The following is a 20,808-nucleotide window of genomic DNA, read 5'->3' as shown; positions in this document are numbered from 1 at the left end:
TAAAAAACAAATGTAATCTATTCATAAAAAAATTATACAAGTTTGGTTTAAGTAAATGAATGACTACAACCACCTATAAAACAATACTAAATAAGGTTAAAGACTGAATGCATACCTCTTGAACTAATTCCAGCAACACACAGTGCCTGAATGATGCATTCTTCAGACAGTGCAGATTTTATTATAGTTTCTATGCGGCCTTGAACAGTCTTCTTTGCTGATGGCGTTGTTACCTTATAGAACAACAAATACATCTTTATAAATTTGTTGCTAAACATAAATATTTATTTATTTAGTTAGCTATTTTAGTTTTTTTTTTTTTTGTCCTTTGCCTTTTCCCATTATATATATGGGTTTGTTATGTTATTTGGTTTTTAAGAGCATTAGCAACTAAGGCCATATTGCTCCGGGGATATGCGGTGTTCATTCCCTGACCTTTCCACATCCTCCATATTTGGTGGTCACGGGCTCAAACCCCGGTCTAATCAAGAAGCATGTGCTACGCATTGCTGCTCCTGCCCACCTGGCTACGAAGGCACCTATATATGTGGGGGTCAGCGTTTTTTTTTATTGTTTTGGCATGCAATTTTTACGGCTGGATGCCCTTCCTGACGCCAACCCTCACCCTTTATCCGGGCTGGGGATACGTGGTGGTCATTCCCTGACCTTCCGCAACCTCCGTATTTAGTGGTCTCGGGCTCGAACCCTGGTCTAATCAAGAAGCATGTGCTACGCACTACTGCTCCTGCCCACCTGGCTACGGAGGTGCCATGGCAAATGAATTTACACACTGTAAATTCGTTTTGTTATGTTTGCTGAATTCATTTGAAATTACAATATTTTCTTAGAAGTTGATATGGAGGAGTGACAAAATAAATATTTACCTTCACCTAGACATATTTGAGTTAAGGATTTGAAACTTGGCTGGAAATTTCATCTTTCTATGTAGCTACTTTTTAAAGCTATATATTTCTCTCATCTGCAGATAAGCTCCATCAGGCCTCTTGAATATAACTCCTCACTTTGAGAGAACACTAGGCTTCCACTTCATTAATTACCTCCTCATCGGTCTGAAATCTGTAGCCCTGTAACTGTTACTTCATTTTAGGAAAGAGGAAGAAGTCCGAAGGTGAGAGGTCAGAATAAGGTGGGTTCTGCAGATTTTTGAAGTTACACCTGATTGCAAAGTTCACTGTGAGAGCAGTCTTATAGCAAGGAGCACTGTTGGCTAGGAGGTGGGCACCTTTGGACAGCTTTCCATGTCTCTTCAATGTGTTAACCTCTCTTGACTTTCTAAGGCAGTCTCTGTAGTGTTACCAAATGATACTGTTGCCTTTTTGGAGATAATTTGTAAGGATGATATCCTTCGAGTCCCAAGAGACTGACAACATGACCTTGTTGGGAGACAAATGAGCTGTTGTTGTTGTTGTTATTTGGATTTTAGGAGCATTAGCAACTAAGGCCATATTGCTCCGGGATATGCGGTGGTCATTCCCTGACCTTTCCGCATCCTCCGTATTTGGTGGTGACGGGCTCGAACCCCGGTCTAATCAAGAAGCATGTGCTACGCACTGCTGCTCCTTCCCACCTGGCTACGGAGGCGCCGACAAATGAGCTGTGGCTTTTTTTGGATGAGTTGATGAAGAATGTTTCTACTGTTTGCTCATCTCTTTTGTTTCTGGGTCATAATGATGTACTCAGCATTCATCCAACATCACAATTCAGTCAAAGAAATCACCAATATTCTCTCTACAAATGTCCAACAATTGTTCAAAACACTCTTTCCTGTGAAGCTTTTGAGGAGGGATCAACAATCTCTGAACCCATCAGGCTGCCACCTTAGACATGTGCAGGAACTTGTGCATTGTGGTGCAAGCAGACCTAAGGCTAATGTTCACTTCATTTGCTATAAAATTTATAGGCACACTGTCTTCAAGCATTAGCTGTTCCACTTTAGCCATACTGGTCAGGTCTGTGGCTGAGATGGGTCTTCCTTTCCTTCTCTTGTGTCACTACACACACACACACACACACACACACACGCGTGCACGAACTGTCTTTTTTAATTTTTCACAATCTCATATGATGGGCAATCTTTGCAAATGACGAATTTTATAACAGATTGGACCTCAACCTTATCCACCTAGTACTTGACCACCCCTCATATTAGATATCAGTTATCTTGAGTCTAAGCAAACAAAAGATTTTAAAATGCATTCATTTATGGATAACTAATATTTTAAACAAATATTAGTTACCACCTCTTGCTGAATTCATGACTCTAGTTCAATAACTGGTGGATCTAAAAAAACAAATATACATTAACTTATGAAACTTAGTAGTACATATATATAATATAAAATCCCTAACTCAAATATTTCTAGGTGAAAGTAAATACTTGACCACCTCATATTAGATATTGGTTATCTTGAGTCTAAGCAAACAAAAGAATATCAAAATGCACTCATTTATGGATAACTAATATTTAAAATTAATAAAAATATAAATATTAAAATAAAATAACCTTAGCAAGTGAAGAAATATAACCTGCTGCTTCCTCTTCTGATAAGGCCAAAATAACCTTGCATGTCTTCTCCCACAACCTGAAATTGTATAATTTAAATGAATTATTCAAAGAAATTACATATCATTATATGCAAAACAAAGGGATGGGGAAGAACTAAATATCAAATATAAATAATACAAGGTGTATCAAACATCAGGAAACTCAAGCTTTTATTGCATATAGCGCATATGCAAGATTTAGAACATTTGTAAAAATTAGCTTTAAAACTTGTGCAACACAGAAAATTAGAGGTAGGTGAAAGTGCCCATTATAAATATCCATCCATTCAGTAACACATATTAGCAGAAATACTTATAAACTATCATTAGAACTGCTTCTACTAACCTTCTGAAATCACTCCTGAAAATATCAGGTATACTTTCTGGAAGATCACAGAAACTATTCCATTTTAAGGTTGGTAATATTAAGTTCTCAAGTGAATACTTAAGATAACTCAATAGGAAATAATCTGATAATCTGAAATACTCAGATCAGGAGATCATGGTGAACAAGTCTTCTGAAATAATTAGCTTTAGCATTAGCAGTAAAAAATGAGGCAAGAAAGCAAGCTCATAGCATCAGCCAAAAAACCCCTCCCACTTCACCTTCATCATCATCATCATCGGCCATTTTCAATCCACTGCAGGATGAAGGCCTCTCCAGCAACTTTCCAGTTCCTTCTGTTTTGAGCACTGGCCATCCATTTACTACCCAAAAACTCATGAATTTCATCTATCCATCCCTGCCTTTGTCTTCCAGGTTTTCTTCTAGCTCCTCTTGGGTACCATTCTGTTATTTTCTTAGTCCATCTGTCATCATGTCTTCGAGCTATTTGTCCTGCCCAAGACCATTTTAGTTCTTTAGTTTTGATAAGAATGTCCTTTACTTGAGTTTGCTGCCTAATCCATGTATTTCTCTTCTTATCTAACAGTCTGATTCCCAATATAATTCGTTCCATTCTTCGCTGTGTAGTTCTCAGCTTCTCTTCCATTCTTTTGGTGAGTGCCCAAGTTTCACTTCCATAAGTCATGGTGGGGAGTATACATTGATTCATTATTTTAAGTTTCAGACAAACTGGGATATTGCTCTTCAGTATGTGACTATATTTCCTGAATGCTATCCATCCAAAATTTATTCTTCTCTTGACTTCCAGCCATTTATCATTATTACAGCTAATAACTTGTCCCAGATAAGTATATGACTCCACCTTTTCAATTACTGCTCCTTCAATCATTATTTCCCTTTCCGTGGCATATTTGTTCATCATTACTTTTGTTTTAGCCATATTCATCCTTAGTCCAAAATCCTTACTAACTGTGCCTTGTTTCACCTTGTTATTGTTGTTATTTGGTTTTTAGGAGCATTAGCAACTAAGGCCATATTGTTCCGAGAATATGCGGTGGTCATTCCCTGACCTTTCCGCATCCTCCGTATTTGGTGGTGACGGGCTCGAACCCCGGTCTAATCAAGAAGCGTGTGTTACACACTGCTGCTCCTTCCCACCTGGCTACGGAGGCGCCCCCATTTCACCTATCCATTCACAACAAACTATTGGAGTGAATGAATAGGTGAAATGGGAAGTTTTTTTTTTTTAATTTATTTAAGCTATCAACTTCCACAACAACAGATGGAAGTTTGTTCCAGCAATCAACCCCCCTCCCCCACTGGCTAAAGGTAAACTTCAGTACATGTATTCTGCAACCATCCTTCCTCAATTTGAATCTGTGTCATCTCGCATGTGGTCTAAGCAGGAGGAAGAATCCCATCAGCATTGATCTTGCTCAATCCATTCAAAGCTTTAAACACATCAATCAGATCACCTCGCAGGTGCCGAATCTTCAGACAGTGCAATTTGCAGAACTGAAGCCTTTCTTGATTAGAGCGCCCCCTTTGTTCTGCTTACAATCTTGTAGCCCTTCTTTGTATTTGTTCCAGCAGTTCTACATCCTAAAATGAGGCCTCCAGACCTGTATGCAGTATTTAAGATGTGGCCTGACCATTGCCTTATACAATGGGATAATCACTTCCTTATGCCTGCTAGCAAAATTCCTATATATCATTGACAAAACTCAATGCACTGTCCTGTCAGCCTTTCTGCACTGCTCAGAGAAATTTATATCTGACTGCACAATTACCCCCAGGTCTTTTTCATTTTCCTTTGCTTTGCATGCATTTCTTAATGTCAACTTCAATTGCCATTTCTCAGCCCATCTGCCTAACTTTTCTAGAACCTGTTGCAGTAGCATTCTGTCATTACTGTCATTAACCACCCTGCCAACCTATGTATTATCATCTGCAAACTTGGACATTAAGCCTGATGTGCCTTCATCAATATTGTTGATAAATATAGAAAACAACAATGGGCCCAACACCAAACCCTGGGGGACTCCACTAATAACATCAGTCCATGAAGAGCAATGTCCATTGATTACCACTATGTCTTTTTCCACTCAACCATCCCTTTATCCATAGCAGAAACTTGCCTTAATGCTACACTGCTACAATTTGTACTGCAGTCTTTTATGTGCAACAGTATCAAAAGCTTTCCTGAAATCCAAGTATATATCAAAATTATTTTTTGCATCCAGTTCCTTTGTGACCACATTGTAAAAAATAAAATGTATGTAGTAGAAATGATGTAGTAGACCATATGAGTAGAAAATAAAATTTTCTGCTACATAATTTATAAAATGCATTTTACTTCTCTAAAAATTTGGCCATTATTGAGTTTACATTGAGGGGTTGCATAAATTTTATATTTAATAAAGGGGGTCGTGAGTAAAATAAGTTTGCATGCCACTGGAATAGTGTGTTCAAGTATGGAGACCTCACCTGAAAAAAAGACGTTGAGCTTCTTGAAAGGGTCCAAAGGTAGGCAACTCGAATGGTAAAATCAGCAGAAGGATGACTGTATGAGGAAAGACTCCAATTATGTGGGCTACAGATAGTGGCGTAGCTACCATGTAGGCAGGCAAGGCAATTGTCTCCGGGCCTGGAGTCTTTGACTGTCTCCTGTTTTTGCAATTTTCATTAATTAAGTAGGGGTCCCGAACATGTTCTTTGCCTCCGGGCCCGAAAAAGGGTAGCTATGCTACTGGCTACAGAGCTTGGCAACCAGGCACCTCACAGGTGACTTGATTGAGGTTTATGAGGCTCTCAGAGGTAAAATGAATGAAGGTGGAATTCTCACTGTTATTAAAAATTCCATAAGTTCAAATTACAGGGGTTGAGGTTTAAATTAGATTGTAGGAAGTTTTCCTTTAGCCAGCGAGTAGTTGTTGGCTGGAACAGGTTGCCTTTGTAGGTATTTGTGGCTGACAGTTTGAATAAATTCAAAGGTCAACTGAATAGTTATCTATGTGAGGAAGGAAGCAAATAATTTGTATTTTCATATCTACTTATTTTTTTTTTGGCCAGTGCATCAAAAGCCTGTGGCTTCCTTGCACTATATGGCTATTACTATTACTAAATTTACAGTAGCAATTTTTTTAAATAAAAAATAAATTCAAATCCACACAATTCTTACATTCCTGCTTCTTTATTTCCAATTAATAAATTACAAATAAACAAATTGATAGCAGAATGTTGCTTAATTTAGTTAAATGGTTGAATTGATCGATGGTCAGTTTGGATAAACTGCCACTACAGTGTGACCTGAGGCATTTAAAAACTTCTACTAAAGTGTGCTACTGACATTACTGATGGGTTGTCAGTTTTTCTCTGCTTGGATTTTCACTTTTATAATATTAATTCTGTATTAATACATATTTGGCTAACTTACTTTTGCTGTAAGATATTAATTAGTGCAATTTCTCGAGTCCCCCACATAGCAGATATAATAACAAGGTATGCATGACCATGGCGACACAGAAATTGGTTTAACCTGAAAAAACAATTAAAAAATAAATAAATAATCAACTATTATACTTCTTTTTGCATTTGACTTTGAAATAACATTCATATTTCCAGGATCTGTTACTGGTGATTCTCAGTTTTGAAAAGCTAAATGCCTTTTTGGAAGCTATACAGGAAAGCCAGAGAAATAGTTCTAACTGTCAAAATATGACATATGCAATGACGGCTTTTTCTATTTGCCAGAGTAAGCTTGATCCTGGAATTAAACTTTATAGCCACAAAGTGCTGCAAAAAATTTCAGCTAAAAAATAAATTAATTATAGTAATGCTGAAAATGAAAGAAAGACTGTCAGATTTTACAGGGTCTTCTGATGACGAGTCTCAATTTTTTAAAGTTAAAAGCCTTGCTGAACACCTACAGATGAATACACATCACAGTAGTATGAATACTGTATTACTGAATGAAATTATCACTTTTCTGTTTACAAAGGAAAAGCTAAATGAAAGAAACTTTGCAACAATATATTCATATAAGAGTGCTAAAGAATAAAGAAATGAATTATAGCAATGCTAAGAATGATGTTTTCTAGTAATTGAAGATACATCAGAATTCTAAAACAACCCTAACACACCCTCAATTAATAAAAAATTCCACCAAATTCTCAATTACTAAGAAATCTTTCTGAATTCTCAATAACTATAAAAGAATAAAGAAGTGAATTATAGCAACACTAAAAATTAATGGAAAGTGAAGTATCTTCTAGTATAACAATTCAGTGGAATTTGAAAAATTACTGTGGGGGACATGTACATATTTATATATATAGGGGTGTTTCAATTAAAATGCACCAAGGTGAACCTTTTTTTTCATATTTGGGCTGAAATTTTTCAATTTGATGTTTAAATTGGACTAAGTATTACAGTTTACATTTTACAATTTCTAAATTTAAATTTCATCTAATCAACTGCTTTTTTCTCAATGGGAAAGTTGTTCCCTGTTCTTGGTTTAGTCTAATAACATCATCGATATACTTCTAAAATAAACACAAACCATTTTATTTTAAGAAAAAAAAAAAGAAACAAAACATAACAGTTGTATGTGATGATTGTTTTTTAATAAGTGCATTTAGCTGTGCCGAACAGCTGGCTGTACAAGGGCAGTTATGTGTCGTGTCTCCACTTGCAAATAATGACAAAACAAATAACATTAAAAAAAAATTATTAAAAAAAAAACTCTCGGGTAGAATGCAGCAGTTTCATGAAATAGAAGTTTATGGGGAAAAAATGAGCAATGATAAATTTATTAGCAGGAATTTAAAAAGGAATAAATGAAACGGACATTATATTTCAGTGCTCAACTTTGCAATTTTTGCTGTTTGTTATCAAAGATTAGTTATCAGTAACTTCAACACATCTACTTAAATAGTAGAAATAATAGCAGTATAATTACTGCTATTATTTCCTCAAATGAAAGGTAATTGTAACTAAAATTAACAATGGTAGAGTCAAATAATTTTAATCTTATAACAAAAAAGCAGATACACACCCACAAATAATTTCCAGCATTCTACATTGATTATGTGAGAGACTAGTCAGCATAATTTCAAAAGGGCACCATATATGCTTTAAATGTTTTTCATAAACTCAATATGCTCTCCCTTAACCACAATACAAGTTTGTAACTTACATATTAAATTAGAACGAATACTCTTTAGAATAATGCTCTTAATTTCAGAACATACGTTATGTATTCTCTTTTGAGATAGTCTGAATTACTTGTGGGTGTTTGGTACGCTTCGCTTTAACGAAAGCCCAAAAGGAGTCTAAAGGAATGAGAATGGAAGAATGGCATCCCAGATACATCTCCCCCATATCCCATACACTGTATTCTAAATATGTTGTCGGGTTTTGATGTTAACAAACTTTTTAACTAGTTATTTGTTATTTGGTTTTTAGGAGCATTAGCAACTAAAGCCATATTGCTTCGGGAATATGCGGTGGTCATTCCCTGACCTTTCCACATCCTCTGTATTTGGTGGTGCCGGGCTCGAACCCCGGTCTAATCAAGAAGCATGTGCTACGCACTGCTGCTCCTTCCTACCTGGCTACGGAGGCAGCTCTTTTTTTTTTTTAACCAGTGAAATCCATAATATTTCATCTTAGTCATCAGCACTCTGTCAAGAAATCTGGGCTGACAACTTCATCTCTCCATATGCCACACAACATATTGACAGATCATTTCTCCTGATGATCTGTCAATATGATGGATAGGACCTCAACAGTGAGAATTGTGCTATCTTAAGTGTCACCTTTAGAAATTGTCACTCCACAAGACGTTGCTTAGGAAACTAAGTTTTCTTCTACCTTGTCAACACCTTTATTAAACCTTGTTGTAAAAAGAGATGACAGGGATGCAGTTTGTTCCTTTGACATATCCTCCAAATCAATATGCGACTGATACCATATAGACGAAGCTTTCTTGACACTGCTAGTCGGATGTGACAGGAAGTAAGTCAAAATATCTTCTTCATGAACATTTTCAAATTCTGTACACATTTGTATCCTTTTTTTATGCATGATGCTTCTAGTTATCATAAAGCGATTCACAATACACATAATTGTAGTATGTGATATTTGCAGCCACTGAAGACGTCCCTTGGAAAATAATCTTGCTGTTGCTCTAGCACAAGGGTTGGCAACCTGCGGTTCACAAGCCGCATGCAGCTCTTTGAACATGTAACTGTGGCTCTTTAACTTTTAGCCACATGTATGACAAGTGACATATAGCAAATATTTTCGAGCATGAACTATATTAAAAATAAATCAAGAAATCATCTGAACAATGAGAGTCTCTCTCAGCATGTTTAAAGATGAAAATACGACATACTCGCCTGATGTTGAGAGACTCGCTCAAGAAGTTCAGCAGCAAAGGTCATATTAATTCGTACCTAATTGGATGTTTGTTATGTTTTTTCAGTATTAATAAATAATATTTCAAAAAATATATTTTTTAAATAAAACACCTCCCCCCAGTTTGAGCTGAGGTGTGGCTCTTCGGATTCCTTTTTTTTTTTTTTTTTTAATTAGATCAAAAATGGCTCTTCACTCAAAAAAGTTGCCAACCCCTGTTCTAGCATTTTGGCCACATTCTTCATACAGTAATACCATCTCGCATAAATCATTTATGGAAAATATGCTTTCACAAGATTTTGCAAATGGGCATGTGAAAAAACACTAAGAAGTTGTACTTCTAATGAATTATGTTGCCCTCTTCAGTCAGTTTACATGGCTCAGCCAACACTGTGAGATGTAAATTTCATGCTTCTGCCACATTCCAGAAGCATGAAATATGCTTCTGGGGCATGGCAGATATTCTGAATTTTTCTGCCCAATTGAAGAGCCAATTCATGTCCCTATTGCATAAAATTCTGTACTGCAAGGTATTTGTCATTCACAGTAGTGGACCAACAAGAATAGAAAATCATGAAACTTTAAAACAACTCCCACATTTAAATCAGATGGTGGCTGTTTATTTTGTACTGTGGTTTACACTTGCTTTCAAAACTTATATCATTCAAGTTATTACTTCATGTGCCATTTTTCCTATAAATAATGCAGAATGTGATAAATTATTTGCATGACGTGTACTGCTGTTTTGTTCATAAGATAAAAATTATTTGACTCTGCCATTGTTGATTTTAGTTAAATTGTTACCTTACTGTCTGGTCCTGATTCCCCTTCTATATATATATATATATATATATATATAAACACACACACACACACTCACTCTCTCTCTCTCTCTCAGGGTAATTCAAAAATTTTTTTTCTTGGCTGGTGCAGCATAAGCCTCAGGCTTCCTTGCACCATATAGCTAATAATAATAATAATAATAAAATCACAAAGTTAAGCACTGAAATATCCATTCCTGTTTCATTTATCTGCCTTTTTTTTTAAATTCCTGATAATGAATTTATTATTGTTCATTTGTTTTTTTCTCTTAAACTTCTATTTCGTAAAATTGCTGCTTTCCATCCCAGAATTTTTTTTAAAAATAATTCTTATGAATTCTGTTTAGTTTTGTCATTATTTGCAAGAGGAGACATGATACATAACCGCCCTTGTACAGCCAGCTGTTCGGCACAGCTAAATGCACCTATCGAAAAATAACCATCACATAGAACCATTACATTTGTTTGTTTTTTCCTACAAATAAAATGGTTTATATCATTTTGAAAGTACAGTGATGATGTTTTTAGACTAAACCAAGGACAGGAAACAACTTTCCCAATAAGAAAAAAGCAGTTGATTAGGCAAAATATAAATTTAGAAATTGTGAAATCTAAACAGTAATACACAGTCCAATTTAAACATCAAAGTCTAAAATTTCAGCCCATATATAACAAAAATGGTCCAGAAGATAAATATCCTTAACTTAAAAATAGATCCTGGTGCATTTTAATTGAAACACTCTTTATATATACAGTAACGGACAAAAAAACTGCATCACCTTAAAAAAAGTAACCTTTGTAGTGAAACATATAAGATTACAGTCATTTTGTTTGTCCCAAAGCAAAGGTATTGCATCAGGTAATGCTTCTATTGCATCAGATAATAATTGCAAGGTACTGCATCAGCCATTTCTATAAATATGGCATTGGAAGGGTATACACTCATTAGTGCCCTGTTTTGCGGAGGTGTAAGCATGGCTCCATATGTTCAGTTGACACCAAGAAAAAAAAGTGTAGCTGTTGCTATGTCTCGTGTGCTATCGCTGATAATAAAATAGGCTGCCACCAGTCAACAGTATCCTGGGTGCTGAAATTAAAGCGTGAAACAGGTGATGTGAAGAGAAGACCTGGATCAGGCTGTAAGAGAGTGACTATGCTTTCACAAGATCAATATTTGAAACGGCTATACCTTCATCCTGACTGCATAACACAGACTGTAAAGTTCCCCAGATGGTCTGGGGATGCATAACAAGCAAAGGGGTGGGGCAAATTAAGTTTATTAATGGAATAGTGAATGCAGAAACCTACACTGCTGTCTTGGAGGAGTGCCTGAAACCCGTTATTAGGGATCACCACACAGACATCCAAAACTGCATTTTTCAACAGGACTCAGCATCTTGCCACACAGCAAAATTGGTAAGTTTTATGCTATTTAGATTTAATGACGAGTTTGTCTTCTTGTCTCATAAGGCTTAAAACATACTTATACCAATGTTTTCCTTGTTTTTCTACCTTAAGGTGCAGTCATACCTCAAAAATGCTGACATTACAGTGTTGGACTGGCCTGGCAACAGTCCAGATTTTAACCCTATTGAAAATTGCTGGTACATAATGTCATCTAAAACTGCTCAGAAGAAGCCGACAAGTAAGATTCAGCTGCAGGAGGGCATTGTAAGGGTGCTCGAGGAGGAACAACAAAATATTGAGGACTTATTTTGCTGATTTACAGTACATAATGTAAATGCAATAAAATGTATGTTTGGTTGTCATGATTGCCATTTGCATGATTTCTCATATTTCCATTAATTATGCATTTTACCCTTTGAGACAATATTTATGGCAATTAGGTATATCAGATGGAGTATTTTTATTGGATTTCATTCACAGATATATATATTCCATCTAACAAATGCATTTTGAACATTTCTGCAACCCACAATGCATCGCAAAACACATTATTTGCAAAACTCACAAGTGATGCAGTTTTTTTGTCTGCCACTGTATATAAACAAATTTTTATTATAAAATTTTATTATATATATATATATAAACAAGCAGATTAACAAATTTATGTTCTGTAAGGTGAGTGGAAAAATTTTCCATTTCTGAACCATATACCTTTCATATAAAGATTCTTTCAATTCTAATTTCTTGTTCCTTCCTTCTTCTGCTACATCATGAATCGAACTAACCATGAAAGCAATACTAGATCTTGGAAAAATGCAAGTCTGTGGCAAGATTGTAGCAGATACTAAAAAAAATTTTAAATAATATATCAATGTAACTATCTTGCTTAATTCAACATTAATATGATATATTAATTAAGAGACATGATAATCTAAGATCAATAGTGAGTAGCAAATTATGTTCCTACAAAAGGGGCTACAAGTGAAAACATGTTCCCACAGAAATAATGATATAATGGGAGATTACATTCTGGATAAGGGTGTGATATGGAATTTTTTATAGTTATGTGCACAAATTGCATACTTAGTCAATTACAAATCATATATAAAATATGTAATAGGTTATCTCTTTATACATTAAAAAAGTTTTCTTCCTAGTGATATTTATTCGAGCCAATCGGAGAAGAGGGCGAGGCAATTACGTTACTACAAATGCAATTAATTATTGATAACTGAACATAACGTTCACCAACCTCATGCATGTGCTTCGCTGTCTAACATTTGATGTTCTATTGTAACATTTTTTGTATATTAATGAATATTGTATATTTGTACAAAGTAAATATTTTAAATATTTGAATAGTTTGTAGTTTAATTAGTTAAATGAATCCTGCAGGTTTTAGTTTAGTTAAATGTTTTAGTCCTGCTCTTTCGGATGTAACAATATTCCTCGTGCATTATGGGAACCTGAAGCAAAAGGCCTTTTCCTATGTAACCTATGTGAATGCAGGTAAATAACATAGTGATATTTATTTGACCTTGAAAATGCCGAGCACTACAAATACACAGTTAAATAATTACATAGGTCATTTCCTGATTAGATGTCGATCACAGTAACATAGTCTTGTTTTGTCTGGCGGCACCGGGGTGTCCTCCAACTCCGTGTTTTTACTCTGTGTAGAATACAATACTCTGCATAAGGCCAAGGTGTAAGCTAGTGTGTGTTTTGTAAAGTATTATATTTGTGAAGTGTGGGTTGTGTTGTTCCTCTGGCCAATTAGCCTGTGGAGAGCCACTAACAAACCCAGTTTCTGTCACCGCCATGGAGAGGTGGGCCAGGACACATTAGGCAAGACGAAAGCTCTGGCGGGGTGAACCTTGCGGTAGCCTAGACATCCAAGGAGAGCCCCAAAAAAAAAAAAAAAATTTATTGGAAAGGAGATAATGGGGAGATAGCAAGAGGGTGGGATAAAAGGGGCAGAGAACACAGGGAGCAGTGTTGAGGCACTCACCTGATTTAAAAAGGGAGACAGTAAGGGGACCCCCTGGTACAGGACACCCACCTTGGTCCTGGTGGCTCACCCCCACAAGGTGGGGGTGAGCCACCAGGAAAAAGGGGGTAGGGGAAGGGGATTGTGGGAAAGAAACTCAACCATCCCAGGTGGTAGGAATAAAAGAACATAGGGAAAGAAATTCCTATGTTGGAGCGTGCTTTTTGCAGTTCTGTCCCACACTAGCCTGGGGGTTACCCTAATGGCCAGTGTCGGCATCCCACATCATGCCAGCTATGAAAAGCTACAGCATGGTGTCAGCTTGGATAACCATGAGGCCCCTGAGGGCCTGCATAGCCATCAGTCTGTCCGGTGAAGAGGCTAAGATAAAATATGCAATTAATAATAACTTTTATTCACTTAATATTCACACAATTTTCCTTTTTATAGTTTTTTCTTATACTTTCCATTTACTTTTATATATTAGATTAGATATCGATCAGTGCGTTTCGACAGGTGTGTCTTTTACATAGAAAAGATTTGATTTACCCTGTCATACCTCTACATTTTATGTAGAAAAGCGTGCAAAGGGGGGTGAGTGAGCAGGAGGCAAAGCCCCTAGTAAATGTTAAAATTACTTCAGCAAATTAGCTCTCATTAAGTGTTATCTTAGCGGCATATAGTCACAAGCTTGGGCCCCTGGTGTAATGTAATTTTTTATGTAACTTTCTTACTTTTCTCTTGCCCCCTTTTAAGATCAGGACCCCGGCGCAGCTGCTCTCCCTATTCCATCGGATTACACACCAATGGTTATCACTAAAGCCCAGATGTTTATGCAACTAAAAATCTGCAAAAAGGCAGGCAAACAGGAAAAATAATTGATTCTAAAACTCAAGAAAATGCATTTATGCTTTTATTTTAAGGTTATTATTAATATATAATAACATTAATAATAGTATTACATATACTATTCAAACTATTACAAAATACTATTACAGCATTCTTAATGAAAAGGGGAAGATATTTGTTATCATTTGGTTTTGGTTAGCAGAAAACAGACAGTTATTGTTGTTGATTTTTAGGCACATCAGTGACTTGGACTATATTGCACCATATCATGTTATATCTGTAAAAGCACATTTTCATGGGCTGGTTTGTATGTTGTGCAGATTGAAAAACTAGGAATAATTTAGGGAGACAAAAACACACTATTACGTTTTAAACAAAGCAATGCCCTTACTGTCTGGAGAGGGAAACAAAGGGTTACTCTTATGAAGAAAAGCTTAAATTCTGCAAATTGCACCATCTGGAGATTAGGCACCTGTGTGGTGATCTGATTTAGGTGTATAAGACCTTGAATGGTTTGAGCAAGCTCAGTGCTGATGGGATTCTTCCTCTCACTCAGATTATGTACCTGAAGGTGCATAAATTCAAATTGAGGAAAAACAGCAGAATAGATGTGCAGAAATTTGCCTTTAGCCAGTGAGTGGTTGATTACTGGAACAAACTTCCATCAGCCGTTGTGGAAGTTCGTAGGTTAAATAAATTCAAGAAGAACTGGACAAACTTTTGGAGCGAATGGATGGGTGAAATTTTTTTATTTTTGGCTGATGCTGTATAAGCTTGCTTTCTTGCATCATATGCTTCTACTAATGCTAATGCTAACTAGAAAATATAAATCTGCATAATCATAGTTAATATTCTAAACTTATAAACACATCTTGTAAGCTTTGCCTAATGCAAAATTGGCTGTAATTCACTATAGCCCAGTTTGCTGACAAAACATCCAAATGGTTAATTTTTTTTTGAAGCATCATTGACTATATGTAAATTGAAAAAAAACTTTATCTACATAGTATATTGAGAGGAAAAGTGAGAATTCTGAGAGCAATATAAATATTAGTAAACAATTTATAGAATTTTAAGAGCCTTTACTGCTTTCTTCATGGCAAAAAAAACATTTCCTTTATGAAACATATTTTATTTCTGAATGTGCTGTAAGCTGGACTAGCAATGAAATGCAGTTCTCTTTATCTATTTGATTTTTTTTCTTTTGTGTATTTTGCAGTTGGATTCCATCCTTTTTTTATTAACTGGAATGTGGGACTCAAGCAATAGCCTCGCTCGCCTTACCTTAAGGCAAGCTTCCTCTGCAACTCTGGACAGTGCACATACTAAACAAAGGGGAAAGAATTTTAAGAGCTTTTGCTGCTTTCTTCATGTAAAAAGCTGCATTGGTTGGGAACAATGGAACATGTGTAACTCCATCAAGCTAAGGCACAGAAAGAGCATTTGTAAAAAGTTGAGCTGATTGCCTTTTCAGGTATTTCAGACATAAGGTAAATACAAGTATTTTCTTGGCTAAATGCCTAAGAAGTATGAAGGAGTTCGTTTATGCATAGGTAATGCACACAATTTTTACTACCACGATAGTTTTAATGCATCATTTTAATCATATCTTAATTATGAATACCTTCACAATGAGTTGCAATGGTATTGCACTATCTCGAATACATAATGCTTCACTTTTGAAGAAGGCTATTGTTACTTATTCTTGGTGGATACCACCACCCAGATAGCACCGTTTCGAAGCTTATTGGCTTCTCATTGGAGGTATTCGCCAAAAATAAGTAACAATAGTTCTCCATAGGTGAAGCATTACTTATTCTAGGTAGTGCAATATCATGGCAACTCATTGTGAAGGCATTCACAATATAAGATATGATTAGAATGATGAATTAAAACTACCATGGTAGTAGAAATTATGTGTGTGCATTACCCATGCATAAACAAACTCCTTCATACTTCTTAGGCATTTAGCCAAGAAATATCTTTTAAATTAAACCATGCACACCATCAGGCATCTCTCATATTGTGGAGTTATACTTCATAACTGGGTTGTTGTTTGTTTGGTTTTGTTGTTTGGTTTTTAGGAGCATTAGCAACTAAGGCCATATTGCTCCGGGATATGCGGTGGTCATTCCCTGACCTTTCCGCATCCTCCATATTTGGTGGCGACGGGCTAAAGAACCCCGGTCTAATCAAGAAGCGTGTGCTATGCACTGCTGCTCCTTCCCACCTGGCTACGGAGGCGCCTATAACTGGGTTGTCACTATTGCAACAATGGGGTATCTGTCTGCCAGCTGATGAGAGGCCAATAAGCTTCGAAACGGTGCCGTCTGGGTGGTGATATTCGCAAAGATAAGTATAAGTAACAACAGTCTTCTCCAGAGGTAAAGTGTTACTTCTTCGAGGTAGTGCAATACCATGGCAACTCATTGTGAAGGTATTCACAATATGAGATATGATTTAAACGATGCATTAAAACTACCTTGGTAGTAGAAATAATGTGTGTGCATGCATAAACAAACTAATTCATAAGTAAACACAGTTTTGAGGGTTTATTGGCCACCTTAGTCCCAATGGCAATGTTAGCAATATACCTTACCAGAGCATTCATTGTCTCATCAATGGAAATCCAAATATTTTTCTAGAAACTTCATCCCTTTTCACCTACAAAACATGAGCACAAGAAATATCCAGATATTTTTTCTTAATGTACACCACTTGGGATGTGCTAATTTGTATATTTTTCCAAAAAAATACTTTCAGAGATGTTTTCCAATTTCCACAGAGGAATGCAAGAGTCTCCAGCCTTCTGTGAAATTGCTTTGCATGTAGAATTTTGAAAATGTTAGATAATAAACCAAAGTTCTTATTGAATTTAACCAATTTAGTTTCATTTTAAAAATAACATTGTACCATTACTAAATAATGCATTACTACCAAACTGTTTAACTTAGTGATTCAGTCTCTAGTTCAAAAAAGCATTCACTTTTGCCATTGTCGTTTGCTATAAAAACAGAAAGCAAATTATTGCTGAAGTAAAATGTGCTGGACGAGAGTAACAAACAGCCAGATTAGCCTGACATTTTACATAAGCATTGCTTGTGCATTATTAACACTTTCGTTTGCTGTTGGTTTTTCTGACCAGCAGCAAATGCAGCTTTATTTTTTTTTTTTTTGACCTGGGATTGAGTCAATCTGAATTGGAAAGGCCAGAGACATTTCTTCTCATAATGCTAAATTAATTAGCCTCCAGTAAAGATTGTGTGACAAAAATATCCAGCTTCTCTTTTGTAAAATAGCAGATATCATCTTTTAAGGGCACAAAAGGTGATATAGTTGTACACATTGGCACTAATGATATTAAGAGTAGGAGACGGCGGAATTACTTAACAAGTACAGGTCACTGTTGAAAAAAAGCTGTGAATTAGGATTGAATTTGAAAGTGTCTGCAATTCTGCCCAGACACGATAGTAGGGAGTATATGATGAGAGCCTTGTCGATCAATTCGGCCCTGGAAAGATTGTGCAAGGCTCAAGGGGTAGAATTTTTTTCAGCCTGGTCTGTACTTGTTAACAGCAGAGACTGCTTCTACAAGGATGGGATACACTTAAATAGAAAGGGTGCAAGAATATTTGCTGATGCTATCGAGGCAGTGTTAGGTGGGTCAGAAAACTGCTAGCTTGGGGGGGGGACAAAGACTAATAGATTAACAGTAGCCACTGGCAGAGGTGAAAGAGATTCTTGCACTGCTTCTATTGGAATGAGCAGAAACCTGAAAAACAAGATGCAGGATATTTCAGAGACTGCTGTGAGTCATTGCGGTACAAGTAAACACATGGGTTCTGTTAGGGTAGCTAAGAATAGAAACAGGTGCATGTATACTTGCGTGTACACCAATGCTAGGAGTTTAGTAAATAAATTTGATGAATTTGAGGTATTGCTCAAAACATCAAAGGCAGATATTGTGGGGATTTCAGAGACGTGGTGTCACACAGATATAAGGAATGCAGAACTGAAATTTGGGGAGTACAATGTCTACAGAAGGGGTAGACAGGATAGGAAGGAAGGAGGGGTTATGCTATTAGTTAAGAAATACATAAAATCCAAGGGAGTGAAGCCAGTCGACATTGCTGGACAGTGCAGTGTCGAGTCAGTTTGGTGTGACATAAGCATTGGGAGATCAAAACTGAGAGTAGGAGTGTGCTATAGGCCTAATGACTCTGATGAGTATAATAAGAAATTGTACAGGGAAATTGAGTGGGCCAGTAAATCAGAAAGTCTTATAATGGGGGATTTTAATTTCCCAGATATTGACTGGAATTTGGGGGCTGGTCACTCACACACTAGCAAGGCTTTTGTGGATTTATTGGATGATTGTTTTCTACATCAGCATGTTCGGGAGGCAACTAGAGGGAGTAATATTCTTGATTTGATTATCAGTAGTGATTCTTCATGCATTAAGAATCTGCAGGTAAATGAACCACTAGGTGGCAGTGATCACAGTGTGCTGAAGTGGGATTTACTCAAAGAGGTAACTACCATTAGGGGTAAAGGGAAGGGTTATTGCTTTTGTAAAGGCGACTATAATGGACTATGATGGACTGAGACAGTATTTAAATTCTATACAGTGGGACCAACTGATGATGTTACCAACAGCAAATTCAAAATGGGAAGCATTCAAAGAACTTATCTTGGAAGCTACTAGGCTTTACATACCAACTAAGAAATATTGTTCAAGGTATAGGCCTAAGTGGATGTCAGATGAACCAATGAGACATATGGCAGAGAAGAAAAATGCATGGGATACATACAAATTAACACATGACACAGAAGCCTATGATAGATACAAGTTGATCTGTAACCAAGTTACAAAGGAGGTTAGGCAGATAACGAGAAATCTTTGTAAACTCTAGAAGGAAGGGGATGAATCAGATTGGTCCAATTGTTATCGATGGGTCAACTGTTGATGATCCTGCTCAGGTAGCTAACAAACTAAATGAATATTTTGCATTGACATTCACACATGAGGAGTTTTTCAGCGAGGGGAATGCCAGAGGTGTATTCAACTCTGGCAGTAAGCTAGAGAATCTTGTAATAACTGAGAGTAAAGTGGAGGAGAAATTGTTGAAGATAAATACAAGAAAGGCACCTGGGGTGGATGGGATCTATCCGGTTATATTAAAGGAGGGAGCAAAGGAAGTAAGCAAACCCTTAGCCATAATTATGAGAGCTTCCTTGGACTCAGGGGAAGTACCCATGGACTGGAGATGTGCAAATGTGACCCCAATTCACAAAGGAGGATCAAAGGGCAACACAAGTAATTATAGACCTGTTAGTTTAACTTCTATTCCCGGAAAATTAATGGAGGCACTGGTTAAAGAAGAAGCACTGCAGGATCATCTAGACAAGACTTCAGTTATAGCTCAGACACAGCATGGTTTTGTTAAGTGGAAGTCTTGCCTGACCAATTTGATTGGATACTATGATGCAATCACAAAAGAACTGGATGCAGGGAATAACTTTGATATTATATACTTGGATCTTAGAAAGGCTTTTGATACTGTTGCACATGGAAGACTGCTGCACAAATTGAAGCAGTGTGGCATTAGAGGCAAATTGCTTCTATGGATAAAGGTGTGGTTGAGGGGGAGAAGACAGAGAGTGGTAATCAATGGACACTGCTCATCGTGGACTAATGTTATTAGTGGAGTCCCTCAGGGTTCAGTATTGGGTCCATTATTGTTTTCTGTATTTATAAATGATATTGATGATGGTATATCAAGCTTAATGTCCAAGTTTGCAGACGATACGAAGTTTGGCAGGGTTGTCAAGGACACTACTGACACTATGCTACTGCAACAGGATCTGGAAAGGTTGAGCAGATGGGCTGAGAGGTGGCAAATGAAGTTTAACATTGACAAATGTAAAGTACTACATATGGGAAACAGCAACCCCAGAGCAACGTATCAACTCTGTGGTACTACACCGACAGTGGTAGAGAATGAAAGGGACCTGGGGGTGGTTGTGCAGGCAGATATGAAGTTTTCTGAGCAGTGCAGACGGGCTGCAAGAGTAGCTCATGGTGTATTGTCGATGATATATAAGAATTTTTCTAGCAGGGATAAGGAGGTGATTATTCCCTTGTATAAGGCAATGGTCAGACCGCACCTAGAGTACTGTATACAGGTCTGGAGGCCTCATTTCAAGAAGGATGTAGAGATGCCGGAACGAGTACAGAGAAGGGCAATAAGATTAGTGAATGGAACAAAGGGGTGCTCTTATGAAGAAAGACTTACGTTTTGCAAATTACAGTGTCTGGAGACTAGGCACCAGCGAGGTGATCTGATAGAGGTGTATAAAGCCTTGAATGGTTTGAGCATGCTCAATGCTGATGGGATTCTTCCTTTTGC

General features: G+C 36.8%; 1 protein-coding gene across 1 annotated transcript in view; it reads right to left on the bottom strand.

Annotated features, from left to right (window-relative positions):
- Positions 1-20,808, bottom strand: part of LOC150077013 (uncharacterized) — a 35,778-nt gene that overhangs the window by 2,282 nt on the left and 12,688 nt on the right. Inside the window, exons 2-5 of the mRNA XM_090385757.1 lie at positions 12,271-12,403; positions 6,348-6,449; positions 2,525-2,603; positions 116-233 (exon numbers count right to left, since the gene is read on the bottom strand). Of these exons, the coding sequence (XP_090241883.1) occupies positions 116-233; positions 2,525-2,603; positions 6,348-6,449; positions 12,271-12,403 (432 nt within the window). The remainder of the gene's footprint in view (positions 1-115; positions 234-2,524; positions 2,604-6,347; positions 6,450-12,270; positions 12,404-20,808) is intronic.

The sequence above is a fragment of the Mastigoproctus giganteus genome, chromosome 12, assembly GCF_048544385.1.
Source record: "Mastigoproctus giganteus isolate SK-2022 chromosome 12, ASM4854438v1, whole genome shotgun sequence".
Classification (NCBI taxonomy): Eukaryota; Metazoa; Arthropoda; class Arachnida; order Uropygi; family Thelyphonidae; genus Mastigoproctus; species Mastigoproctus giganteus.
The sequence above is the reverse complement of the archived record's forward strand: the minus strand, read 5'-3'. Positions and strand labels throughout refer to the sequence as shown.